General features: G+C 44.3%; 1 protein-coding gene across 2 annotated transcripts in view; it reads left to right on the top strand.

Annotated features, from left to right (window-relative positions):
* The first annotated feature begins 5,802 nt into the window (after positions 1–5,802).
* The window catches only part of MTMR14 (myotubularin related protein 14), an 85,275-nt gene continuing 64,631 nt past the window's right edge, over positions 5,803–26,446 (top strand). For both annotated transcript variants that reach the window (XM_063122118.1, XM_063122117.1), the window contains exons 1-2: positions 5,803–6,117; positions 7,218–7,366. In XM_063122118.1, the coding sequence (XP_062978188.1) occupies positions 5,818–6,117; positions 7,218–7,366 (449 nt within the window). In that variant the 5' untranslated portion in view covers positions 5,803–5,817. The remainder of the gene's footprint in view (positions 6,118–7,217; positions 7,367–26,446) is intronic.

The following is a 26,446-nucleotide window of genomic DNA, read 5'->3' as shown; positions in this document are numbered from 1 at the left end:
TTAGAATGTTTTTAGGATGTTTTAATCATGTATGCTATGTTTTAATCAGTTTTTAATGTGTTTTATATTACTGTTGTTGCCTGCCTCAATCCAAGTGGAGAGGCGAGTAAGAAATAAATTATTATCATCATCATCATCATCATCATCATCATCATCTGGCTCTTCTTGACCCAGAATTCGGATTTTGATGATGTATAATTTTGATTGTTAATTCTTTTATTGCACCAAGTATACACAGCACTGGTTGAGGAAATGCCCAAAATACGACTGGGGTGGGGACCCAATAGAGGTTGATAAATTTATGCATGGTGTAAAGAGAAGTTCTTATCCCTTTCATAATACCAGAACTGGGGGTCATCCCATGAAATTGCTTGGTAGGAGATTTGGGACAGACCAAAGAAAGTACCTCTTCTTCTCACAACAAACTCACTGCCACATGATATGTGGGAATGGCCATTAGCTTAGATGGCTTCTCAAGGGAATTAGACAAACTCATAGAGAACAGTTCTAGCACCATCTATTAGCCAAGATGGCTAAATGAAATCTCCCATGTTGAGAGCCAGTATGCCATGGAATATCACTTTCTGGGGAGCATCTTAAACCTGGGCCCTAATCCAGCCAGGACCCACACTAAACAGATTTGAAGGTACCATGTGATTTATGTCCTGTTGAGTGAAAGAATGATAATTTATTGACAGAAAATGGATGCAGATAATAAACACAAAGATAAAGCTTACACACATCCCTCAGTTGGTAGACATGGTCTTCTCAATTGATGTTGCATTGCTTGCCAGGATGCAATGGGCTTTATCTTTAAATTTAAGATAAACCTTATACACCTCCCTCTCTCTCCCCGCTTTGCAAAGTGCTTTAGACCACCCTTTTAAGTCATAAGCAGATGTTAACAGTTTCAATGGTGACTAGTCCTGATGGCTATGTGCTACCTCTAGTATCAGAGGCAATAAATCTAGATACACCAATTGCTGGGGAACATGGGCTGAAGGGTGTTGTTACACTCATGTCCTGCTTGTGGGTTTCTCTTGAGTAGGTGGTTGGCCACTGTGTGAACAGAGTGCTGGACTACATGATCCAGCAGGGCTCTTGGGTTCTTATGATGTGTTACTTTAGTAGTCTATGTATATTTCTACTAGACCACAGGCTTTGAATACAATCCGAAATCCCCACAGCCACAACTTGCCAACACACCTTTGCCATCGACTCTAAAGTAACCACATCATCAGATACAGATACATACAATTAAAAAAAAAAAAAGCAATCTGCACCCTGAGATGTGTTGGACTACAACTCCCACTGTCCTCATCCCGCATGATCAATGTCTGTCCCATGGCCAATGCATTGCAACAGCCATTTAGAGGGGCAACATGTTTCTGTTTGGCTGATTGACGGTGGCCCCTAAAAAATGGCACTGTGCAAATCTTTGTCCCAGAAGGCTCTGGGCTGAAGCCTGCAACACCTCATTTGGGTGGCAATCACCATTTTGAAACTGTACGGCAGACCTCATGGCTCAAAGGTCTAACCTAAATATTTGAACTCTTCCATTTCTTTCCCCATCCCCTGATTTTTGGGCCACCTCCCCTGATGAAGAGTTCTGCAGATCTAGAAAGCTGGCACAATCTTTTGTGGCATTTCGGTTGGTCCTAAGAAAGCTCTTGCTTAACTGTTGATTTTGGATCCCTCTTCCCCTAGATTTTAAAAGAAACAAAATCTCATGGACCAGAACATCTGTCTTTGCTTGTTTTTAATTACTCTCGCCCTTAGGTAAACCAACACATTCTAGCCGTAGCTCAGTGTGTTCCTTCAGCCACGGGGAAAGATGTCTATTTGCATTCCAAAAGCTCTTCTCCATCATTCGTTTTAGTATGAGTCGGAAAATCCCTGCTGGCGGCCGAGGGCAGCCGGTGACACAAGGCTTTGGCTACAAGGGCTGCCCCCGTGCTTTCTCCCTGGGCTCTGTCAGGGCCCAATACGAGCGAGGCCCTACTCTTTTTGTTCTGATAGCGCCGGCTTGCGGGGCAGCTATTTATACAGGGAAAGCCGCACGAGCGATTCCCTGGCGAATTCGTCCTTTCTCCCGTCTCCTGCTTGCGCGAGGCAGCCGGGCATTCGCCTTTGCAACAGAACCAGCTAGGACCTCCCTAGCACGTTAACCAATCGCCGCAGAGGAGACGTATCGGTGTATCCTCGGCAGCCAATCCCATTGCGTCATGATGCTCGTGGCACGGTACTCTCGGAGGGGGGTGTAGGTAGGAGAGAGGGGAGTCCACCTTTGCGACGCCAAATGCTGGTCCTGGAGCTGCAGGCAAAGAGGGGAAGGCGAGAGGGGGCTGGGCTGGAGTGGGGAGTCCGGAGGCTGCTGAATAATGGCAGGAGAAGGAAAAGGAGGAGGCGCCTGCTGCCCTGCATTCCTGAGCTGCTCCCACACACGTGATTCTTTCTAACCTGCTTCCATCCGTGCTGCTGCTTTAATAAGACAGAAACACGATGATTTCCCCTACTTCTGAGGATTCCCGTGGCTAGCACATTTTGGGCATTATGCAGGTGAGAGAGGCAGATAACACAGTATTTTCAGAACACTGAAGGTGGGAGGAAGTTTCACTGTTCCATGCTGTGCACAGGCACATTTTATTTATTTATTATTTATTTATTACATTTTTATACCGCCCAATAGCCGAAGCTCTCTCATCGCACTATCAGTTCTAGTAAATAAGGTTGTGCAGGTTTTATAGGGGCTTCTAAAACCTGCAATGCCTGTTTGGCCAGAGGGTAAAAAGCAGGACAAAAGACATGTAAGCATGTTATACCAAAGGAAATGCTGATGTATGTACAGTATCCTACCATTTCCTTAAACGACCTTCTATCTCCAGCCATCGTTGATGTGTGAATTGCAGTAGCCTCATTGGGTGGTATCCCATGGTGGACTAGTAGAAAGTGGCTATGCTTATGCAAAGCAGAACATTTGATTTTCATTCAACATCCCCACCCCCGTACCCATACTGCGGCCTTCTCTGTGCCATAGCCCAGACGGTTCCAGAAGATCCCCAACTCTTTGGGAGGCACATGGGGCTGTAGTGGGTAGCGAAGTTTGGTGAAAATCGGGTGCCTTGCCTTATGCAAGCAGAAATGTTTTTGCTAGTGCCAAGCCATCCTTGGATACAATCCGTAGCAATCAGATGGCACTGATTAGCCATCTCTAAGCACAAGTGCTTGCCTTTCAGTTGGAGAAAGTAATGATACCACCACTTGGCATTTAGACAGCACATTTCAAGTGTCGTTTAGCGCACTTCATGTAAATGACCTCAATAATCCTCGTAACAGCCTTGTAAAGGAGGCTGGCGTTGCTAACCCCTCTGTTGCAGACGGCGGTAACCTAAGGTCAACCAAATAGTGGCTTTGCCGGTGAGGTTTGACCCAGGGATATTCCATCTCATTCTGTATGCTTTGTCAGTTCTCATATATAGCCGGTGCTCCATGGACTATTTACAGAGCTGCACCAGGTAATAAAGCAAGCTGCCTCCATGTCTGCCTTTTCAAAACTGGGGCGACTGAGGGAGACAAATGGAGGGAGAAGAAAGCAGGGTTCTAGCACCATCTGGTGGCTGCAGTTTGAAGCAAGCCAAGTTGTATTTCCCCAGCTAGTTAGCAACCCTACTTCAAAACTTGCCCATCTCCAACAGAATAGGTTTCCATTGTCTCTTTGCAATCGAACTCTTGCATTCGCCATGCCACAGGCAAACCCAGCCTCCATTCCCTTTACAACCATGCTCAGGAACTAGTTTCCCTGAGGAGCTGCTTTGAAAAGGGAGCAGTGCCTCAACCTCCAGCCCCTAATGTAGAACATCAGGCCCCAGGGCCAAATCTGACCCGCTGGGGATCCCTCCCAAAGCCACACCCCTTTCCCCCAACCACTGATCATAGGGTGGCTTCCCAGCTTTTGTGCACTTTCCCCTCTGTTCTAAAAGGTTAAAATGCCTCTCCTTAGACTTATTTGCTGGTAGCAAGAGTTTTATGCATACATATCCTGCTATTTTCTGTTCTTTGGCTCCGCCCATTTTGGGACCCCTGAGATCATCTCTGAAACAGAATTTGACCTTGGGCTGAAAGAGGTTCTATGCCCTGCACTAAAGTCACCTGCAAGCAAATTCTGTTGCCACGTTGCATTTCTTTTTAATCTCCAGATTGTCAACTGTGGCATGGGGTGGGGGGAGTGAAAAGGGGTCACCTTCCAGGAGGGGCAAATTGGGCCCTGAGGCCTTCATCCGCTGTCTCCTGCTGTGCTACATCAATCTTTGTTGAGTGGGGGGGGGGGCATAAAGGCTACAGTTATTATTTTTTATTATTTTTATTTTTTACATTTATATCCTTGTTTTCCCCCCTTTAGCAATGAACGCAAGGCAGTTTAAATGGTTCTCCTACTCCTCTCCATTTTATACTCACAACAACCCTGTGGGGTAGGTTAAGCTGAGAGTCAATGACCAAAAGTCATGTCTTAGTGAGGATTAGATCATGATCTTCTGAGTCCCTGTCCAGCACTCTATTACATCAATAGTGGCTCTGGCACTTTCAACCTTGGGGGGGGGGGGAAGGCCCTGTTCGTTTAACGCAGGACTCAGCAACTTGTGGCCTTCCAGATGTTGGTGGACTGCAACTTCCATCAGCCCTAGCCAACTTAGCCATCAGTGAAGGATGATGGGAGTTGCAGTCCAACAATAGCTGGAGGGGCCATACATTCTCCATCTATGGTTTAATGGCAAGCCTGTTACTCGCTCTCATAGATTCTTGCATTCATGGCCTGTAGGCCTCACTGATTATAAATCCTATACTTCTGGGTGTTAGTCTGTGTGTGTATATATCACACGCACACACATATATTATCATTATCATTATACACACATCATACATCTAAGGAAGTCCACAAAAGTAGATGCCACAATAAATTATTTTGAAGATATTATAGGACTCCTTATTGTATTTGATAAAACAGACTAGCATTGTTAGTATTCACCAGTTGCATGAGGCATATTCTCAGTTGGCATATTATAATAAATTGGGTCGTCTTTAAGGTGCTGTTGTTGTTTTTGATGCAAGCTAATATTGCTACCCCTCTGGGATTTATAATAATATATTGAAACCCAGATGCTTTCCCCCAAACTGCTTGACGTTTTTGTTCAAACAGGCCTTTGGCATGTAAGATGGCCCGTTGGGTGCTTTTTTAAAAAAATCTTTTATTGTTGTGTTTTTAATGTAGTTGATTTAGGATTGTTTTAACAAAGTCTTTATTTTAAATTCCCGTTTTTATTATTGTCATCTGCTTTGAGCGCCATTTCCCTGGTGAAAAATCATGGTATAAATCGAAGTAAAAAAACCAAGCCCCTGGCTAGCACCCTTCAGATGTGTTGGACTACAAATCCCACCACCCGCAGCTAGAAAGGCCAATGGTCAGGGATTATGGGGAGGATGGAAGTAAGGGGCGGGGGGCATAGACTGCTGCTGCTTGGAGAATAGCCTTCCCTTCTCTTTTTTTAGGCTGCTTTTGCTTTAGGTTTTCCAGAAAGCCCCGCCCCGCCCCGCCCCGCCCCGCGCGCCTCAAGTTCCCACGCCCAGCCATTGGCTGCAGCCCGCAATTCCCAACCTTTCGTCAGCGGCTCGAGAGGCCCCTGCCCCGCCCACACCGCCCCGCCCCCTTTGCGTCTGCGCGCTTTTCTTCTCGGCTGGCGGAAAGGGGAGAGGGATTATTTCGCGCTTCCTTCAGGCCAATTGGGTGGATACTTGCTGGGGGTCGCGTCGTGTCGCTCTGTGATGACGGCATCGTTCGCCTTTCCCGGAAGCGGAAGGAGGTTGCGATGGGGAAGGCGTTGGCGCTGCTGGGGCGACAAGTCCGGGGCTCGGGCCGGTGATTGTGGGGCGGGGATGGCAGGTGCCCGGGGCGGCTCCGCCTCCCTTCAGGCTGCCGGCGGCGGCGAGCGCGCCTTGGCAGAGCTGCTGCTGGAGTTCTCGAGGGCGCAGTACCGGGCCAGGGACGGTGGTGGTGGTGGTGGCGGCAGCGCCGGCGGTAGTGGAGGCGGAGGTGGTGGTGGAGGGACCGGTAGCAACGCCAAGGTGAGCCTGAGGTGCGGTTTGAGTAGGGTGTGTGTGTCATCCTGCCTAGATCAGCTGCAGCCCTGTGTTCGCTACAACTCTCCCTCCCCCCAGAAAAACCACACTTTAGGGTTGCTACTTCTTTCCTGGCAAGTCTCCTTTTGACAGCTGTATGAAAGGTTGCATCAACAGGTGAAGAATCTCTCCCAGCATGGAGATGTGCTTTTAGCTAAAAGTCGAGGGAGGCAACTCAGCAAGGTGCCCCTTCTGTAGTACCTGGACATAGACTTAGCTGAATTTCCAGCAGCAATTCCTCTTTGAAACCTTTGCATTGATAACTTGCATCAGCCTTCCCCAACCTGATGTCCTGCAGTTGGATTACAGTTTCCATTCTGGGAGTTGTCATCCAACACATCTGGGGGGCTGCCAAGTTTGGGTAGGCTGCTGTAAGCTTTTTTGGGCTAGTGTCAACTCTATCTGTGTTTTCCTCAGTTGGCAAGACAATTTTCATTGCTGGGAGTCAATTTTTGGCTGAAAACAGTGGATAAATAAAAATGCTGTGTTTGTGATCTCTGTCTTAAAAAAGAAGAAGCTAGAAATCTTTATTGCAAGCTCGTTTTTACTACTGCAAAGTTTTCTCTTGTTATAATGGAGTTATTCTTAAGGAAATGCTTGCATGACAGTTTCTTGTATGGCACATAACTGCAGAAATTAGAGACATCAGAAGTAGAATAGGGAAGGTGGGATGGAGAAGTGGCATCACATTGTATGAAGTAATGGGTATTTTAGTCTGGTCAAAAGTACCTAGTGCTAACATCCTGGTTGATGTACTTATTCCAGGTTCATTATCTCAGGTTGTATTGGGGTTGTGGGGATTGGGTGTGATGTAGATGCCAGCCATATGGAGTGTCTCATTTTTTGGATTTTTGATGTGGCAAAGTTTTCCTTGCTTCCAAATATTTGTCTCCATGCTTCCCTTCCTTTTTTGTTCATAGATCTTCTAATGCGAAGGCAATGTTATTCTTCTGTTCATTGCTTGTACAATGCACTAGAGCTTTTGCTGGGATTACAGTATATATAAATAACAACAAGTCTGTAATAACTGTTTCTTACTTTTGTAGGTAGAACGTATTGAAAAATGCTGCCTTGAGTTATTCAGCAGAGACTATAGCTATAGTCTGATCCACAATGTGAACGGTGAAATCTGCAGCCACTACCCCCGACTGATTGTCTTCTTAGAATATGAGAGCACTGATCGAGAGAGGCACACGTAAGCAATTACTTTACTTGAAAAGACCGTATCTGTTCTGAATTATGTGGTCTGTAAAGTGCATAAGTGTTCCTTTGGGGGTGGGGTGGGGGTGGAATGTTCTACTAGCAAATCAAGTAGTTGTGGTTTTTTTCCAGTTAACTGGTTCTAAATGTGATTGTGTTCACATAAAGGTGAACAGTGTTAGGTGCTGCCATTATGTTTTCTTATGACCAACAGTTTTCTGTACGGCTTGTACACTACTTTATGTACAGGAGCGTTGCCCCACTTCATCTCCGCAAGGGTATTATCCTTGGCAAAATTCCATGGAAAATCCGCAGATTTCTTCCACACAACTTTTAAGAGGAGTAGGAGCTTTTCCTGTGGTCGTGTGATGTTGGGTCCTGCTTTGCCATGCAGCAGGGTGAAATGACTTGCTTCAGACAGCACCAGGGCAGAGGGGATAGATGAAAACAAGAATGAACGTCTGAGTGGTGTAGTAAGGTTTTCTAAAGTATTGGCCCTTTGCGCTCTACTTCAGACAACTAAATGTCTTGGGCCAGCATTGTGAACACTGAAGAGCCAGTTCACATGTGACTAATTTCCTATGCAGCAGTAGTGATTTTCTTGTAGGCAACCATGTATACTTTGTACCTCCCCAATAATAAGCACGTGTTTTTACTGTGCCTAAGTAATGCACATCTCTAAGAAAACACCAGTCAACATTGAGTTACTGCAGCGTTTACAGATGAAGAATTGGATCACTCATGCAAATAAGCCTTGCAAAACTTATGAGCTAAAATGTTCACTGGACTTGGTGCACATGTATGTGTCATATCTTTGGCCTGAAAGGGAGAAGACACAAATTCCAATTTCCAGTCGCTTTTCTTATTGAGCTGCAATCCTATTAGTATTAACTCTGAAGTAAATTCCATTGAGGCTTCAGATAAGTGGGTTACAGGATTGGAAGTTTTGCTTTCCAGAGGTGACCATGCAAGTGGCTGTTTACAAATCTGAATTAGGCTCCACGTATGCCGATGTCGCAAGTCATGGAGTGTCTGCTGATTCCTCTGTGACAGTGACAGCTGTGTAGAATCATGTGATATATATCTCCAGGGTTAGATACTGAAGAGAGGAGTGAGCCAGATTCCCCCTGTTCTCTTTGAATCTTCTGGGCTTTGAATCTTTGTGTCTGCTTCACATATTACTGTAAAAACAATCATGTTTACAAAGGAATTTTGCAATATATTGACTACCCCGCATTTGTACTGTCTTTTATCATTCTGTCTTTGCAATGGGGCCTCACTGAAACCTACACTTTAAAATCCCACAATTTGCCCACCTACAGGTTTGATATTGTACATTCATGGCACATTGCTATGAGGCAGGTTGCTGGTATCCTATTTTCTTGATGGGATATTGATGATGAAAGCATGTTGATGATGAAAACAACTTGTCCTAGGTAACTCCTTAAGTTCACGACTAAGCAAGGATTTGAACCCATTTCTCCTACTTCATTGCTCAGTCCACTGCACTTCCATTCGTGTATTTATTAAGTTCATGTGTTGCTTCTTACAGCAAAAGCAGTCTCAATGCAACGAATACAAGAAATGCTATAAAAAACATAATCAATATACCTAGGAAGACATAGTCAATATAAATCATCATCAATATAACTCAATGATACAAGATACAAATAAACACCATAAAAATGCAACCTAAAAGAAATACAATACTAAAGGGGTTAATCTGTAATACACAGATAAAACACCCAACTATTATCCCCCTCCTTATAAGCCAGAGTGAACATCACAAAAGCAAACTCAAACAGTCAAGCCAGAACTAATGTCTAAATCTCTGGGAAAATAAATACATTTTTGCCTTGTGCTGAAAATATGACTGTGTCAATGCCAGGTGAACTTCTTTGGGAGAGAAGATTGCATAAACTTCACTGTTCCAGGGGTTCATATATGTACCTTTTGCTTACTCTGACTGTTGTCTTCTTTTGTTTTTGCATGTATGTTTAGGGCAAATGACAGCTGCTTGTTTTTCTTCCCCTTTCTTGCCTTCACTGAGTAAAGAATTTGTCGACTCTATCCATGTGCAGTGGTGCTTGGCTGTGCTTCCTCTTAATGTGCCCATTAGCTGCAAGGTGTTTCCCATGCATAGGGTGAATGCTTTCTGTCCATGAACGGCTTTGTTGTCCTTTCCATTCCTTTGAGATAGTTTGTTTCACTTCACTTTTCTAACTACTTAGGCAAGCAATACAACTAATGACTTGAATTTAAGCTGGGCAGTGAGATACGCTGGGAAAGGCTAAAGGCTGTCTGCATGAGTAGGGTGGAATGTGAGGTCTGGCCAAGAATAAGGAATCTGAGAGCTATGCAGAAGAGACAAACCCTGTAACCCTTCAGTACCCTGTAGCAAGAGCCTGGAAAAATATGAGTAGATATAAGCTTCAGTGCGTTATAAGGGGGGATCCGATAGTATTGATCGTCTTGTCCAGGAGTTTGGCAACTGGTGGCACTTGGGCTGGATTGGTGCATCATCTGGCCCCTCCAGCTACCAAACCTTTTCTCTGCACTTCTTCAGGTAGCTCCACGAGAGGGAGACATGGAGCAAGGCAGATTGATTCTCAAATCTAAGATTTAATTCAAGTTATTGGTATTTAATGTATTTACGGAACAATGATATGCCATAGTTGGTTAGTTGAATCACTGTATCACTTAAAAAGAGGACATAATTTCATATGTTGCTGCTTTCAGTTTTACTTCTGCTCCACCCATGCTGCGTAACTCTCCTGCCTTGCCCTAAGCCCAGCACCCACTCCAGAAATGCAAAGTAGCTAATAACTCCAGATGTTCATAGCCGCTATATCTTTGCCTTTTTTTTAGAGAGAGAGCAAAGGGTACAGACCTTTTAAAAGCAAGGTCTGCTTGTTAATTTTATGAGATGTAAAGGATATGCCCCCTTTAATAAGCGTGAAAATTGAAATAATAATAATAATAATAATAAAATTCTCACCCGCCTCTCCCTTTGGATCGAGACGGGGAACAACATTAGTACAACAAATCAACACATCTTAAAAATTCTTGATTTCACATTCATCTGGGTAGGCCTGCTGGAAAAGGCTAGTCTTTTAAGCTGTCTTAAATTCAGAGAGAGAGAGTTGATTTTACAAATCTTCTCCAGCAGGCCATTCCACAATCTGGGGGCGACAGAAGAAACGTAACAGTTGTCAGCCTAGTTTTGCAGTGATCAACTGGTTAAAGAGCATAAAAAGAGAAGAATATATTCTTACACAGGGTGATATATAAAATGACAACTCTTGGCTACATTCCACAAGCTTATGAAGACTTGCCAGTCCCAGTATCAAAATCATAGAATAGCAGAGTTGGAAGGGGCCTATAAGGCCATCGAGTCCAACCCCCTGCTCAGTGCAGGAATCCACCCTAAAGCATCCCTGACAGATGGTTGTCCAGTTGCCTCTTGAAGGCCTCTACTGTGGGAGAGCCCACAACCTCACCAGGCAACTGATTCCATTGTCGTACTGCTCTAACAGTCAGGAAGTTTTTCCTGATGTCCAGCTGGAATCTGGCTTCCTTTAACTTGAGCCCGTTATTCCGTGTCCTGCACTCTGGGAGGATCGAAAAGAGATCCTGGCCCTCCTCTGTGTGACAACCTTTTAAGTATTTGAAGAGTGCTATCATGTCTCCCCTCAATCTTCTCTTCTCCAGGCTAAACATGCCCAGTTCTTTCAGTCTGTCTTCATAGGGCTTTGTTTCCAGACCCCTGATCATCCATGGAAACAATATAACATGCGACTGATCTTTCCATGTTTTTAATCCTTGACCTCAAAAATAGATTTACCCCATGATTTGTATGTAGAAAAGCAGTGTAACTATGGGTAGTATCTAATGGTATTATTCTGCAAACTCAAAGAGCAGTAGCAGAGCTCCACCGAACCTTTGCAAGATGCAAGCGGTTGCGCATTATGCTTGCCCCGTGGGTTGCGCAGGGTGTAATGAGCAACTGCTTGTACAGCCACACTTGCGCAGACAGGAAGTTCAGTCGGATTCTCTTCTTGCACATAGTTTGGAACCTAGTTTCCACTAGCACAACACTATTTGTGCTTAGCGGAATGACACCCGTGGGCATTACCCCTTAACGTGTTTAATAGAGGGTCAGTTTTAATTAATAAGTATAGGTTCAACAGGCTTGTATTCCGATTTACTTTGAACGGAGCTTTATTTGCAATGCTTATTTTATTATTTAGAACACTTTTGGAAGACAGCAAGGATACTGACAGTAGATATGTGGAAAAGGAAAATTTCGGAAATAGTAATTAGTGAAAAATTGACACAGAAGTTACAATTACAAAGAGAAATAAGATAATTTTAAGAAGGATTGGCAAAAATATATAGAATATATGAAGAGAGAAAAGAATAGAACAACTCTGGCAGAAGCTTATAGGACTCTCTGGGACTCCTGAAAAGAGGTAGTGTTATAAAATAATCTAAAATAAAATGGAAAAGAGAAGGAAAAATGATGTCTGACAGACAGACATTCTCTTATCCACTTTAACAATACCATCCTAGAAAGAGAAATGGGCCAATCTATGGGAGACAGACTGGGCTGGGGGAGGGAATAGGGTAAAGGGTAATAAAGATGAAATGTGAAAGGAAAGTAATTTTTGCTATAACTTTTGGCTGTAAAAAGTTTACTGCATTTTGAATGTTCATTTATATTTATATTTTGGAAACTTAACAATAATAAAAAAGAACACTTTTGGGTCACCCCTCCACTCCATGAGTGCTCGAGGCAATGTATAATAAAAAATAACTGTTTTTATTAAGGTTTTTTTTTTAAAAAAAAATGCCCATGGCCCAGAGCTGGCAAGTATTATTATTATTATTATTATTATTATTATTATTATTATTTATTTATTTATATAGCACCATCAATGTACATGGTGCTGTACAGAGTAAAACAGTAAATAGCGAGACCCTGCCGCATAGGCTTACATTGTAATAAAACCATGATAAAACAATAAGGAGGGGAAGGGAAAGCAAACAGGCACTGGGTAGGGTAAAACTAAGTAAGTGGAGGCTTCCTCTGATTCATGTACTTTGTTATTTCCTCACCTTCTCACTTCCAGATCGTGGGCAAGAAGGGAGGTTGGTATGTTCTGGTTGTTCCCACTCCACTTGCCTGCCTTTTGCAGGGGAAGTGTTCTTTTTTTTGGGTGAGGGCATTCCCTAAGAGTTGGGCCTTGATCTCACAAACCTCACATTCTGTGTTCCACCAGCAAAACTGGCTGCTGATTAATTATCTGTTCTGAGCTTCTGCTTGAAAACAGGACATCCTATATTTAAAAGAATACCACACAATCTGTCCAATATTTACTGAAACCCTTTAAGGAAGGTTTCACAGGTGTGGAATACTGTTTGTTCCCGAGTAGCAAATGGCGTTTAGAGTTGTGTATTTCTAGATGGTTGTGTTTGGATGCAAGCTAAACCATGGCTTAGCTTTATGTGAATGAGCCCAGGTTTGTGAGCTCTTTACCTCTTCTGGTGAAGCCACAAGGAAGAGCAGATGGGAATCTTTTGCTTCTGTTTTCAGCTAGCTGTTGTCAGGGTTGTAGTGGACAGGTTGATGAAACTGTCACTCTAGTGTTCAGCTTTTGTGAAAAAGGAAAATTCCACGTTAGTCATAATTAGGAAAGGATTCTAAAATAAGACTGCCAATGTCATAGAGCCCTTATAGAAATCTATGGTGTGACTACACTGAGAATACTGTGGACAGTTTTGGTCACTGCAGCTATAAAGACTATTGTAGAGTTGGGGGAAAAAATGTCCAAAAAAGGGCAACCGAACTGATTAAGGGTCTGAAGCAAAAGTTAACGTCTAGAACTATTTAGCTGAGACAAAAGGCGAGTAAAGGGAGAATGATACAGATGTGCAATGTAGCGATGGCCACCAATTTGGATGGCTTTAAAAGGGGGTTAGACAAATTCATGGAGGATAAAGCTACCAATGGCTACTAGTCCTGATGGCTATATGCTGTGTCCAATATCAGATAGGATTCGTGTGTTCACCCATTGCTGGGGCTTTTACAGTCATGTCTTGCTGGTGGACTTCCCCCAGGTAGCTGGTTGGCCGTTGTGGAGAGAACGTTGGACAAGATGGATCATTGATCTGATCCTGCTGGGCTCTTCTTATGTTCTTATCTTTGTCACTGTGTTTGAACTAGGGCAGTCTGTGGATACTCATAACCTTGGATTAAAGAAACTAGCCAGCTTCAAACTGGCTTCTGATCCTGGCTTGTTTCTCTAAACCGTATTAACCACAGTCCTGGGTTGACACATAACAAATCACAGTTCACTTTGAACTAAAACAAATGTTCCAATTTCCTTTGTGCAGCTGTGCCAGAGAGGTTGTGCACAAGCCCCATAGTGCTAAACTGTAGGGTCGGTTCAGATGAAACACTAGTGTATCCTTCCCCAACAGGGTGCCTTCCAGATGTATTGGACTGCGATTCCTAGCACCTTCCAGCCGTGCCATCTGGAAAGGCACCATGTCGGGGAAGACTGCACTAAACTATGTCTTCAATTCTACCTCCCCATAATTTAAATTAAACCTTTTCCTCTGGTTCAGTTATGGGGGTAGAAGGAGCAAGAGCTCTCCCCTTTCTTTCCAGGTTTCTTTCAAATATTTTGAAAACTACCAGCGTAGTTCGTTCATTCCTCAAAGGAGATGACAGAGGTCTAGAAAGGAAATGCCTTGAGAAGATTTCGTTTGAAATTATTCCCTTTCTGAATCGTTGTCTCCTTTAAATCCTTTCTGGCTTGTCTATATGTGTGTTTGGATGCCTAGAATTGAATATTGTTCTCTAAATGATATTTCTCCAGGGGCGGATATAGCAGGGTGATGCCTTGTTAATGCGATCTTCAAACATTGGCCTTTGGAGCCAGAGTGTTGATTTCGTGACACACTCCCAGTGCTTAAGTCAGTATAATCCTGAAACAGTTGCCTGATATGCTGCAGCTTGACCAGTTATACCCCCGGGGTCATTCTTGTGCTTGTTGTTTGCTTGTTATCTGTATAGAAGAACATCTGTCCTTGCTGGCTTCAGTGTTTTTGCGACCTGCTTCGCTTTCCAGTCATTAAATGTTGAGGGGTGTTACATGAGGGTGGCCTAGTGAGGATGGGAAATCCCTGAGCTCCACAGCTTCCAGTTCTTGCCCCTTATTAGGTACCTACTCTTCAGTTAGTTAGTTTATATCCTGTCTTTCTACGAAGAATGGTGCTCAAGTTGGCTAATAATAAAGAACAGATTTAAAACAAAATCTTCATTGAAATATAACATAAAAACAGATCCATTAAAACACAACTATAAAATTATTATTATTATTATTATTATTATTATTATTATTATTATTATTAAATTTATATCCCACCTACATACAAAATATCCTAGGGGACATATAAAGTTAAAAACAATTTAACCAAGATAAAACAATACTGCATAAAAGCAGTATATATTGGTCAGCAATAAGATTTTAAACGGGGAAGGCCTGCCAGGGTAATAGAGCCTTTTATGCCTGTTTAAAGATATTCAAAGATGTCAGCAGGCGCATTTCATCCGGCAGGTCCTTCCGCAGCTGAGGGGCAGCGAAGGAAATAGTCCTCTGGCATGAGACTGACAATCTCACCTTAAGTAGTTGCAGCAGCTGACCCTCTGAGGACCTTAAGTGGCCAGCTGGAACATAGGGCAGGAGGTGCTCCCTACATCCTAGATCATGTAGGGCTTTAAAGGTAAGAACCAGCACTTTATATAGACAGAAGACAACCTATTAAAACCAGGATGATCAGGGGTCTGGAAACAAAGCCCTATGAAGAGAGACTGAAAGAACTGGGCATGTTTAGCCTGGAGAAGAGAAGATTGAGGGGAGTCATGATAGCACTCTTCAAATACTTAAAAGGTTGTTATTATTATTATTATTATTATTATTATTTATTTATATAGCACCATCAATGTACATGGTGTCACACAGAGGAGGGCCAGGATCTCTTCTCGATCCTCCCAGAGTGCAGGACACGGAATAACGGGCTCAAGTTAAAGGAAGCCAGATTCCAGCTGGACATCAGGAAAAACTTCCTGACTGTTAGAGCAGTACGACAATGGAATCAGTTGCCTGGTGAGGTTGTGGGCTCTCCCACACTAGAGACCTTCAAGAGACAGCTGGACAACCATCTGTCAGGGATGCTTTAGGGTGGATTATTATTATTATTATTATTATTTATTTATTTATATAGCACCATCAATGTACATGGTGCTGTACAGAGTAAAACAGTAAATAGCAAGACTCTGCTGCATAGGCTTACAATCTAATAAAATCATAGTAAAACAATAAGAAGGGGAAGAGAAGGCAAACAGGCACAGGGTAGGGTAAGCAGGCACAGGGTAGGGTAAAACTAACAGTATAAAGTCTGCACAACATCAAGTTTTAAAAGCTTTAGGAAAAAGAAAAGTTTTTAGTTGAGCTTTAAAAGCTGCGATTGAACTTGTAGTTCTCAAATGTTCTGGAAGAGCGTTCCAGGCATAAGGGGCAGCAGAAGAGAATGGACGAAGCCGAGCAAGGGAAGTAGAGGCCCTTGGGCAGGCGAGAAACATGGCATCAGAGGAGCGAAGAGCACGAGCGGGGCAATAGTGTGAGATGAGAGAGGAGAGATAGGAAGGAGCTAGACCGTGAAAAGCTTTGAAGGTTAACAGGAGAAGTTTATATTGGATTCTGAAGTGAATTGGAAGCCAATGAAGAGATTTCTGAAGCGGAGTAACATGATCAGAGCGGCGAGCCAAGAAGATGATCTTTGCGGCAGAGTGGTGAACAGAAACCAACGGACTGATGTGAGAAGAAGGAAGGCCAGAGAGAAGAAGGTTGCAGTAGTCCAACCGTGAAATAACCAGTGCATGAACAAGTGTCTTGGCGGAAGAGACGGACAAAAATGATCGAATCCTGGCAATATTATACAGGAAAAATCGACAAGATTTAGCTACTGCCTCAATATGAGGAATAAAGGAGAGCGAGGAGTCAAATATAAAGCCAGGGCTACGAGCTTCCTTGACCGGAGTAAGCGTAACATCATTGACAGTAAGAGAGAATGAGAGATGAGGAGAAGGTTTAGGAGGAAAAACGAGCAATTCAGTCTTTGCCATATTGAGTTTCAAACGACGATGAAGCAGCCAAGCTGAGATATCTGAAAGACATGCCGAGATACGATCGTGAACATCAGGAGAAAGTTCCGGAGATGACAGATATAGTTGTGTATCATCGGCGTACAGATGATATTGGAGGCCATGAGATTGAATAAGCTTGCCCAAGGGCAACATGTATAAGGAAAACAACAACGGGCCAAGCACCGAGCCTTGCGGAACCCCTACTGAAAGGGGAAAGGAGGAAGACGAGCTGCCATTAGCCAACACGCTGAAAGAGCGACCCGGACTCGATGGCCTTATAGGCCCCTTCCAACTCTGCTATTCTATGAAAAACTCCTTTAGCAACAAGAACAAATCTTCCTCCCCTTCCGTTGTTCTTCCCCCTGCATAACACGCAGCGTTGCAACAGAAGGTTGCAGACAGAATTCCTAGGATGGTAACAACTGCCCTGCTCTGTCCTGAAAGGCAGCTTATAAATATTTCAGATAAGAATTAAATAAAAAGAATGTGTGTAGGGTTCTTAGACTGTAGAGTGGGTAGCGCTACAGCTGTGTTGTCTGCTCCTGTTCCGCAGCTAGGAGTGAGCTTTTAGCCTGCAGGATATTCCTCGTGAGGCAGGATGGAAAGATAACTGAGTACCAGCTTCATGTTGAGAGGATCACCTGGTGTTGGGTTTGTGTGAGGAGCTACACAATGTTTTCCCTGGAGGTTCACATTCTCCTTCGGCTTCAGACATATTTGAGGGTTCCTCTGCTCTCCTGCTGTGGCTTTTTGGGCTTGCTTGTAACATTTAGCAGCATTTGCTCTAAAGTCACATTCTACATTGTTCCTCGTGTGTGCTTGTGGGACACTGGGATGGTGTCCATAGCTTGATCTGTGCAGAGAAGGTGGGTGGAGGTCAGATCTGCCTTTTGGGATGGGGCTAGGAATGGTGTTCCCCTCCTCCTTCCTTCTCAATTCCATTACCATTAACTTTTCTTTTTTCTAAAGCTTTTAAAACTTGATTTTGCTCTGACCTTTATACTGCCTGTTTGGTGCATTCTCTTCCCCTCCTTATTGTTTTATTATGATTTTATTTGAATGCAAGCCTATGCGGCAGGGTCTTGCTATTTATTGTTTTACTCTGTACAGCACCATGTACATTGATGGTGCTATATAAATAAATAAATAAATAATAATAATAATAATAACAACTTTTCAATTAATTCAGTAGGGCAGTAATCACACAGAAATGTTACACTGCTGTGTGTGCCAGGTTCAAGTCGTATCCTTAGTGCCCCAAAACCAGTATAAGTGAACACATTCACCTTGGCATGGCAGCAGGCATTGGAAGCTGTGAGCAAGCTCCCATCAGTCTTCTGATGGCAGCCTTGCCTTTGCTCTTGAGGAGCTGCAGCCGTGCCAGCCTCAAATATGGAGCTGTTCAAGCTGCATAAAAATTTGAAAGGGGATTGCTGCCTTCAAAGGCACAGCCCCCCTTCCCAAGTTGATCTGTTTGATGTCCCATTGAAAAGCCACATACATAACTCTGTTCGATTATACTAAAGTACAGAACAGTGCATTGAAAATGAGATGTGTTGTGGGGGTGGAAGGGGAATTAGAGTGGGATATTTATAATAATAATAAGAGGATGTTTGTCTGTCTGTCGGTGCCATAGTGCCAAGTTGGTGAAACTTCGACACCTAAAACTTGACATGCATAGTAAGGAGACCCTAGAGGTGTGCATCTTAAGTATACTTGCTTTTTAAAGGTCATTAATTGGTTTTAATTTTGAGATGTGACTGTTGTTTGAAGCCTGGAGTACTATCGTCAGCCACTAGGTGACAGACTTCAATAACGAGCACAGACAATACAGTTTGAAACCAGGAAGGAGTAGAGTAAGGAGGGACAGAGGTCTATGCCTGCCCCCTCCTGCTGTGGGAAAGCCCCTCCACAGGGGCATGCAGTGGACAGGCCCCTCCCACAAGGGGCTATAGGGGTGCACCATGGTAGCGGCTGTGCCTCGGGTGCTAGTAGAGGATATGGGACAAGAAGCACAGCAAACCAAAACACATGCTGTTTCGAATTTACAGCATTCCAGGATTAAAAATACCACAATTATATGTCAACTGGGAGCGTTTTTCACAGTAGGGTGCCAATTATATGCACATAACCTGGATGAGTGAATCCTGTCTTTCTGTCTAGACCAGTGGTTCTCAAACTGCAGGGTAAGCCTTCCATTGTGTGGGAAGTTCCCATGAGGGCTTGTGAAGCAGGTGGTGAATTCCTTCTCTTCTCCTTCCTCCTCCCCCCCACTACCCATCCAGCCATGACCTGGATAGATGGGACGCCCTGTAGCAGAGGACCTTTCCTCATCTGCATTGTATTCGTAGAGTTGGCTGCACTTTCCTTGCAGCCCATCTCATTGAAATTAGGTCCGAAGGAAATTGGTTCTCCCCCAACATTTATTTTCCACTTTTCCTCAAGAAGCTCAGGGTAGCATACATGGTTTCTCCCCCCTCCGCAGCGCCGCCCATTTTATATTCACAACAACCCTGTAAAGTAGGTTAGGCTATGCTGGCTGGGGATAATGGGGGCTGAAGGCCAACACTGATTTCATTTCAACGCCAAGTAAAAACATGGCTTTTTAACAAAGCCTTTAATGGTTAAATTCACTAAGATGGCAGTTGTTTTAACTGTTTTAATTGTTTTTACTGCTTTTAAATTATATATTGTTTTAACTTGGTTCATGGTTTAATTTGTTTTTAACGGTGTGTATTTATTCTTTTATACTGTATGCTTTTATCTGTATGCCGCCCCGAGATCCTAATGTTATAGGGCGGGATACAAATGTTTTAAATAAATAAATGAAAATGGGGAAGGCTCTGAGAGATTGACTTTAAAACAAGACACTTTCCCCACAAGGGTGAAGTCTAGAAATGGAAGCTAAGGCAGCAGTCCTATATGCACTTACCTGAGAGTAAGACCCACTGAACAGATTGGGACTTTCTTCCGAGTAGATGCACGTAGGACTGCGCTCAAAGACTTAGCAAGACTGTGGCTATTATTATCTCTTGGTTTTAGTGTACTGTCTTCGGGGTTTTATTAATCATTCCTTTACAAGTATTGAAAAAGGTCCTATCTCTTTATACACGCATATCTAGATGTTCACTAAACCAACATTTACAGTCCCCTTCCCATGTTCAATGGACATGTGGGCCTCTGTGAACACCCCTAGGGCTGTTCTCACTATGCCTTTAAACCTGTCCCCTCATGACAGGGATTGGTACTGTAGGACTTGGGTGACCGGGTAATGTGAACGTCTCTCGCTAGACTTCATTGCTGTCTGGATCTGTGAACTGTACAGGGTCATAGAATATTCTGTGGGGTAGTACCTCGGCGGGCAGTTATTTGCCTCTTGCTCATGCTTTGGGGGTTTCAAGCTGGAAGCGCTGTACTTCCTGTATTTTTCATAAAGCAAGGGCCGAGGTTGTCATAGCAACCTCTTGGCTTACTGAGGCTTTTAAAAGAGCCTGGGAAACTTTTAATGGAGCTGGCACGAAATCGTTGCGCTGTGGGCGCTGTCCCTCCTCCGCTGGGGCACGACTCCAGCCTGGCGTACCAGCGGCGCTCTCCTCTGTGTGTGAGGAAACGGCCGCCACAAGTTCGTCGCGTCCGGTTCCCTCGCCTTCAGTGGGTGTTGCGTGTGCCTGGTGCGCCCTGCATTCTGGCTGGACAGGTGGCAGGCCGACACGCTTCATTTTCTCCCCCTGTCCCGGAGGCAGACGGGTCTAGACAAGGTGACAAATTGCAGCTGTGTAGTGTGAAATGCGCCATGCTGCACTGACATCCACGGAGGTAGAGAGGCACTTTCTTGGCTCCGAGCTGCGGATCTACAATTCTGGGAACAAACTCCCAGAGATGTGAAGGCCTGGGAAAAAAGATTTAAAAGGATAAAGTCTGTGTGTGTGTGTGTGTGTGTGTGTGTGTGTGTGTGTGTGTGTGTGTAATAAAAATATCCTGGTTTTTAGAATGTTTTAGGATGTTTTTTAGGATGTTTTTAACAATGTATATTACGTTTTAATTCAGTCTTATGTATTTTATTGCTTATTGTTCCCCGCCTCAATCAAAATGGAGAGACGGGTAAGAAATAATAATAATAATAATAATAATAATAATAATAATAATAATTCCTTTTCTCCCCCCCCCCCCCAACCCTTTTCTGGGCCTTCACATCTCTACCCCACACAGTGGGGTTTTATTATAATTCACTGCCTTCTGGAGCATTTCCTGGCACAATTTAATGTGCTGGTTTTTGACCCTTTTGAAGCCCTAAACAGCTTGGGACCAGGATACTTACAGCAGAATGGGCAGGCATCAGGCTTCTGGGATCCACTTCATTTTTTTAAAAAAACTACTACCCAGAGATTCACCCTCCAGAGGCGGGTGCAAACTAGCAGTTGAGGGAGCGGGAAGGAGGTGCCTCTGGGCCTGTGCTCAGCCCAGGAATTTGTTGCCAAAACTGAGCTCACGGTCATTTCACACAAATACCTCTCCTGGTGCCCCCATCCTCAGCCAGCTTTTTGTTTTTGTTTTAGTAGCCTAACTTGGCTACTGAACTTTGAAATTCTGTTGTTGCTCTTGTTTAAATGGTTGAGCACACCTGATATTTATCCAGTGCAAATGACCCACAGATCTACTAGGACAGTGGTCTCCAACTGGTGCAGACCCAAGGCCCACCTCGGACTCCCAACCTGCAACCCAATGTCGCAATTGCCCAACATGGCGGTAACAGCTTTTGCTGCGCCCCATCTGAACCACCAGTTGAAGTCCACTGTATTAAGGAGAAGTTGATCCAATTGCGGGCCACCCCCTGACGGACAAAGCCATCTTCTTCCACATGACCCTGCCTATTCATTGGCATCAGTGAGAGGCCTTTCTGCACATCCCACCAGTTTCTGAAGAGCAGCGGGTGGGAGTGAAGGAAAGGGCTTCTGCTATAGCAGTGCCCTCAATGTTGTGCTCCCTGCCATAAAGAACAGATGAATCCCTCTCTTCTTTTGATGGCTGTTTGGTACCCAACAACCTCATTTTATGGTGATGTATGCTTTTATTATATGCTCTAAGCTGCCTTTATTCCATTCTGGAATGCAAAGGTGGGGCCGAAGTGATAAATGGATGGTAAAATGCAATAAGTTTAATTATAATGAGAGCCTCGTGTGGCGCAGAGTGGTAAGCAGCAGTTACCGCAGCCGAAACTCTCCTCATGACCTGAGTTCGATCCCAGCGGAAGCTGGTTCTCAGGCAGCCGGCTCAGGTCAACTCAGCCTTCCATCCTCCCGAGGTCAGTAAAATGAGTCCCCAGCTAGCTGGGGGAAAGGGAACCACGACTGGGGAAGGCAATGGCAAACCACCCCGCTACAAAGTCTGCCAAGAAAATGTCAGCGAAAGCAGGCGTTCCCCTAGAGTCAGCAATGACTCAAGTGCTTGCACGAGAGGTTCCTTTCCTTTTTCCTTTCAAAATAATAATAATAATAATAATAATAATAATAATAATAATAATAATAATAATTTAATGCCATCCCCACCAAAATAAATAATGCAACTCCCACCAAATTTACATTCAGGGATAAAAGGATGTAAGGCTTCTTTTGATCCCCGGTATTGTAAAGTAAGTCGCTTTTCCTCTTCCTTTTTGGATAGCCAAACAAGGAGTGAAAGAATGATTAGCTGAGGTTAAAGAACAAAGAATTAATAGCCAAGAGAATGGTCTGCTACCCAGAGCAATATGTGAGCTGCTTATAGCAGGATATAGAAATTGTGCAGGCTGTAGGGTTGGGGAAGGATGTATGTGGAGATAGTTTTCAGGGCTCCCTGGAAGATTGTGGTGGCACAGCATATCTGTCAAAACCTTTCCTTTCGCCTCCATGAAGCACACAAATTAATCGAAGTAATTCTTGCCAGGGAGGGCGGGCGGGCTGGCTTTCTGTTTGAGAGCGCTTGGTACTAAGGCGAGGCTTTGAGCCAGACGAGCTAACTAGGCCACCTCGTTTGGCTCGGTGTCTCATTGATGGGGGATGTGCATTTGGGGGTGGCTCGTGGCTTATTTTGGGGGAGCAGCAGTGGGTGCTTCATTATTCCAGTGGCTTATTCAGGCCGCACTTCAGAACTGCGTAAAGAGGAACTGGGAGCCATCTTCAGCCTCATTAAAGAAATGGAGGGAGTGGGCCATGCCTTCTGATCTGAGTACTGGAATAAGTTTGAAACGTGCAAGTACTAATTGGCATCACTTGGGAATTGGCCTCAATTGGTCCCATCGTTCTCTTGTTCCTACCTCTCCGCCTTCAGAAAGCGATTCTGCAGCAAGTCACACTCTCTTTGGAGACTGCCCCCCCCCCCTCAAAAGACACTTCATCACGAAAGTCTTTCCTGGGCTACCCTGCTTTATCTTGCTCTTTCGCCTCCCCTTCCGCTTTCCTTTATTCTTTAACAAATAAAATAATTGCACAAAAGATTTCAGGACTCTTGTGCTTTGTCCTACAGGCCGTGTTTAGATTATCATGTCTCATGAATGAGCTTTGTGTTACCACGGACGTGTGCGTCACGTGTATACATGTGCGCGCATGTGCACACATACACACTTCCGTTCTCAGCATGCCGCAATTAAACTTGAAAAGGCCTTGTTCTCCTACTGCGCCTGCTTGGGCTTTAAGATTTTTGTGAGAGGCTGTTTCTTTCTGAAGTGCATTGGTGAGAACTTAATGAGGGCCTCCTTGGTGGCTGCTCCCAGGCTCTGGAACTCCTTGCCACGGGAGGCCTGTTTAGCCCCATCTCTGATTGTCTGCTACCAGGCAATGTTGTTTTTATTTAGGCAAGCCTTTAGTCAGCTTATGATATCAGTGACCACTGTAAACATTGCAATTTGTTTATTTAGCAGTTCTATTTAGCAGTTTGGTTGATTTACCTATCTATTTTTGCCTTGTTTTTTTACTGTTAGCCACCTTGAGTGCCATTTGGTGGAACATGTGGGATGCAAATTTGATTAATAAATATTTGTATTTGCCAGGGATCTAGGCAGTCCCTTTCTAATAGAGTAGCTCCCCTCTCCTTTGTAAGCGGAGGCTATGCAGTGTGCTCCCTTGTCCTGAGAGGTCCCCCACCTAGAACTCGGCATTCATGCTTCTGTTCTTATCCACCCAAACAATGGTGGTTGTGAACACATTGCCTGAAAAATTTGGAAATGCGCCACTGAAAAAGAGGAGTTTTTGTATAGATGTAAAGTTGCTATAATTTATCCATTTATTTATTTATTACGTTTATATCCTGCCTTTTTTCCTCCAAGGAACCCAAGGCAGCATACATAATCCTCTGCTCCTCCATGTTATCCTCACAACAACAACCACCCTGTGAGGTAGGTTGGGCTGAGAGACTGTGACTGGCCCAAAATCACCCAGTGGGTTTCCATGGCTGAGTGGGAACTAGAACCCAGATTTCCGGACTCCCAGCCCAACACCTTAGCCACTACACCACACTGGATTTCTATTTTTATTAGAAATAGAATACATCCCACCATAGCAAGGAAAGGCTGTGGCAGGTAGACCTGTGTGCCTGCTCAGCCCCTGAACAGATGACTACCTGTTGATGGGCAGCTTCAAGGCCTCTGCTGCTCTCCCCTCTTGCAGTTCTTTAACTTTAAGCCAGGCTTGGACTGCGGAGGCCTTTGTGAAATGGGATACATGAGCCACCCTGTCAGAAGCATAACTCGAGTTGCAAGCCTTTTACTGATTTGAGGATGTTTCCTCCCTAACAGTGTACCATGTTCCTGGCAGCTCATCCTGGTTATTGATCTTACACTGTTTTGGGAGCTGTTTGCAACTCATTTTGATTTGATTTTAGACAGGATGGAACAACTTTTAGGCCAGCTTGAACTGCGAGCCTCTTGAGTTGAAATTAGCTTTGCTGTTACTTCAGTCTCTTCCTTCGCTAGGCACCTCTGTGGGCTTCTGTGAATGACGGCTTGTCTTTTTGTGTTTGGGCACTGGGGTGAAGATGGCGGTTTCTTTAGCTGGCAGATTGTGCAGCTCAGTTTGGAGGCTTCCAAATAGGGCACCGGCCCCTGTAGGAAGAATGCAAAGTCCTTTATACAGTAACAAAGAAACACAGAAGCCCTGGATTGGGGTCGCTGTGAACATTCAGGCCGGATTTCTGGATCCCCACATGTCTGTATTCGCAGTTGGAGCCATAATGGAAATAGTTGAAGCAGTTTTTCTTTATGGAGGACAAAGAACTGGCCATGTTTGCTTCCTATTACAGCTTGCCATTGCCGGCAGGGCTTCTAGAAACATGAAAGTTCAGAAGCAAGCAGTTGAGCATTGAATGTGGCCTTTTCACGGAACCTCTCCACTGATGAATGTGCAAGCACTTTAAACATTCAAAGCACTATATCAGGGTGGGTCTCATGTGGGCTGCCACTACCCCTGAAATGACTATATAGATTATATAAACACTAACTATTCTTACATTTCTGTACTCAGTGCAGGTATTTTTCCCTCTGGCACTTATATGCCCTTGATTTCCTAATGAGCGAGGAGTTCTAGATCAATATAGAGGCAAATGTTGAATCTGGCACCAACAGAATAGGCAATGATATCATAAATGGGAGAGGATGGAACCTGGTTTTGGCACCTGTTTTATTTATTTTTATTTTAAATTATTATTGCATTTATATCCTGCCTTTTTTCTTCCTAGGAACCCAAGGCAGCGTACATAATCCTCCTCCTCTCCATTTTATCCTCACAACAACAACCCTGTGAAGTAGGTTGGGCTGAGAGTCTGTGACTGGCCCAAAGTCACCCAGTGAGCTTCCATGGCCAAGTGGGGACTAGAACCCGGATCTCCCGACTCCCAGTCTGACACTTTAGCCGCTTCACCACATTAGCATGCTTTTGCCCCGCGACGTCTACCATGCATGATTTTTATGGATTGCGTTGGGGTGACTTCCCCACCCTCTTCCTTACCCCACTTTCTCTTCCTTACCCCACTTTCTCTTCCTTCCCCAACTTTCTCTTCCTTCCCCCACTTTCTCTTTTTCTTTGGGGTGACTTCCCCACCCTCTTCCTTCCCCCACTTTCTCTTCCTTCCCCCACTTTCTCTTCCTTCCCCCACTTTCTCTTCCTCCCCCACTTTCTCTTCCTCCCCCCACTTTCTCTTCCTCCCCCCACTTTCTCTTCCTCCCCCCACTTTCTCTTCCTTCCCTCACTTTCTCTTCCTTCCCCCACTTTCTCTTCCTTTTTATTTCTTCCCCTCGTGCCTTTTTGGGGGAGTCTATTTTTGAGCTGGCTGAGGGTATCTTACCATACTGCAAGCAAAACAATGTATGCAGATCGTTGTGGGATTTTTATTGCCCAGTTCTAAATCCCAGGGTTCTCTGATCAGTTGAAAGCTTCTGGGATAACCAGAATTCCTCGTGTGTCACCCCCATTACCCTATGTAATGCTTATGCAGCTGCCTGCTTATCCTAACACTTTGGCTGCTTTGGGGCTGTTGTTAAATGTGATCCTATCGCATATTGTAGGGCTACTCTGAACAGTTGGACTTCACATCTACGTCAGCCTTGGGTGTATATTTTTGGGATTCCTGAGAATCACTGTTAATTTGTAAGGCTATCTTCTAGTGGTCATGGCTAGAGAGCACACCCTGGCACTGCAAAAAGTGGTCTCCTGAGTCGAGGTGGGGGGCTCCTTCAGTCCAAGGGCCAAATTCATTTTTGGAAGTTCTCAGGGGCCACATTCCAGTGGTGGGTGGGGCCGAAGGAAAAGGGGTTGGGCCAAAAATACCAAAAAAAAAAAAAAAGTACCAGCATATTGTAGCTTAAAGCTGTTACTGCCAGTAGTTAAATCTTAG

The sequence above is a fragment of the Elgaria multicarinata genome, chromosome 3 (genome assembly GCF_023053635.1).
Source record: "Elgaria multicarinata webbii isolate HBS135686 ecotype San Diego chromosome 3, rElgMul1.1.pri, whole genome shotgun sequence".
NCBI lineage: Eukaryota > Metazoa > Chordata > Lepidosauria > Squamata > Anguidae > Elgaria > Elgaria multicarinata.
Note: the sequence above shows the minus strand (reverse complement) of the source record. Positions and strands in the feature narration are given on the sequence as shown.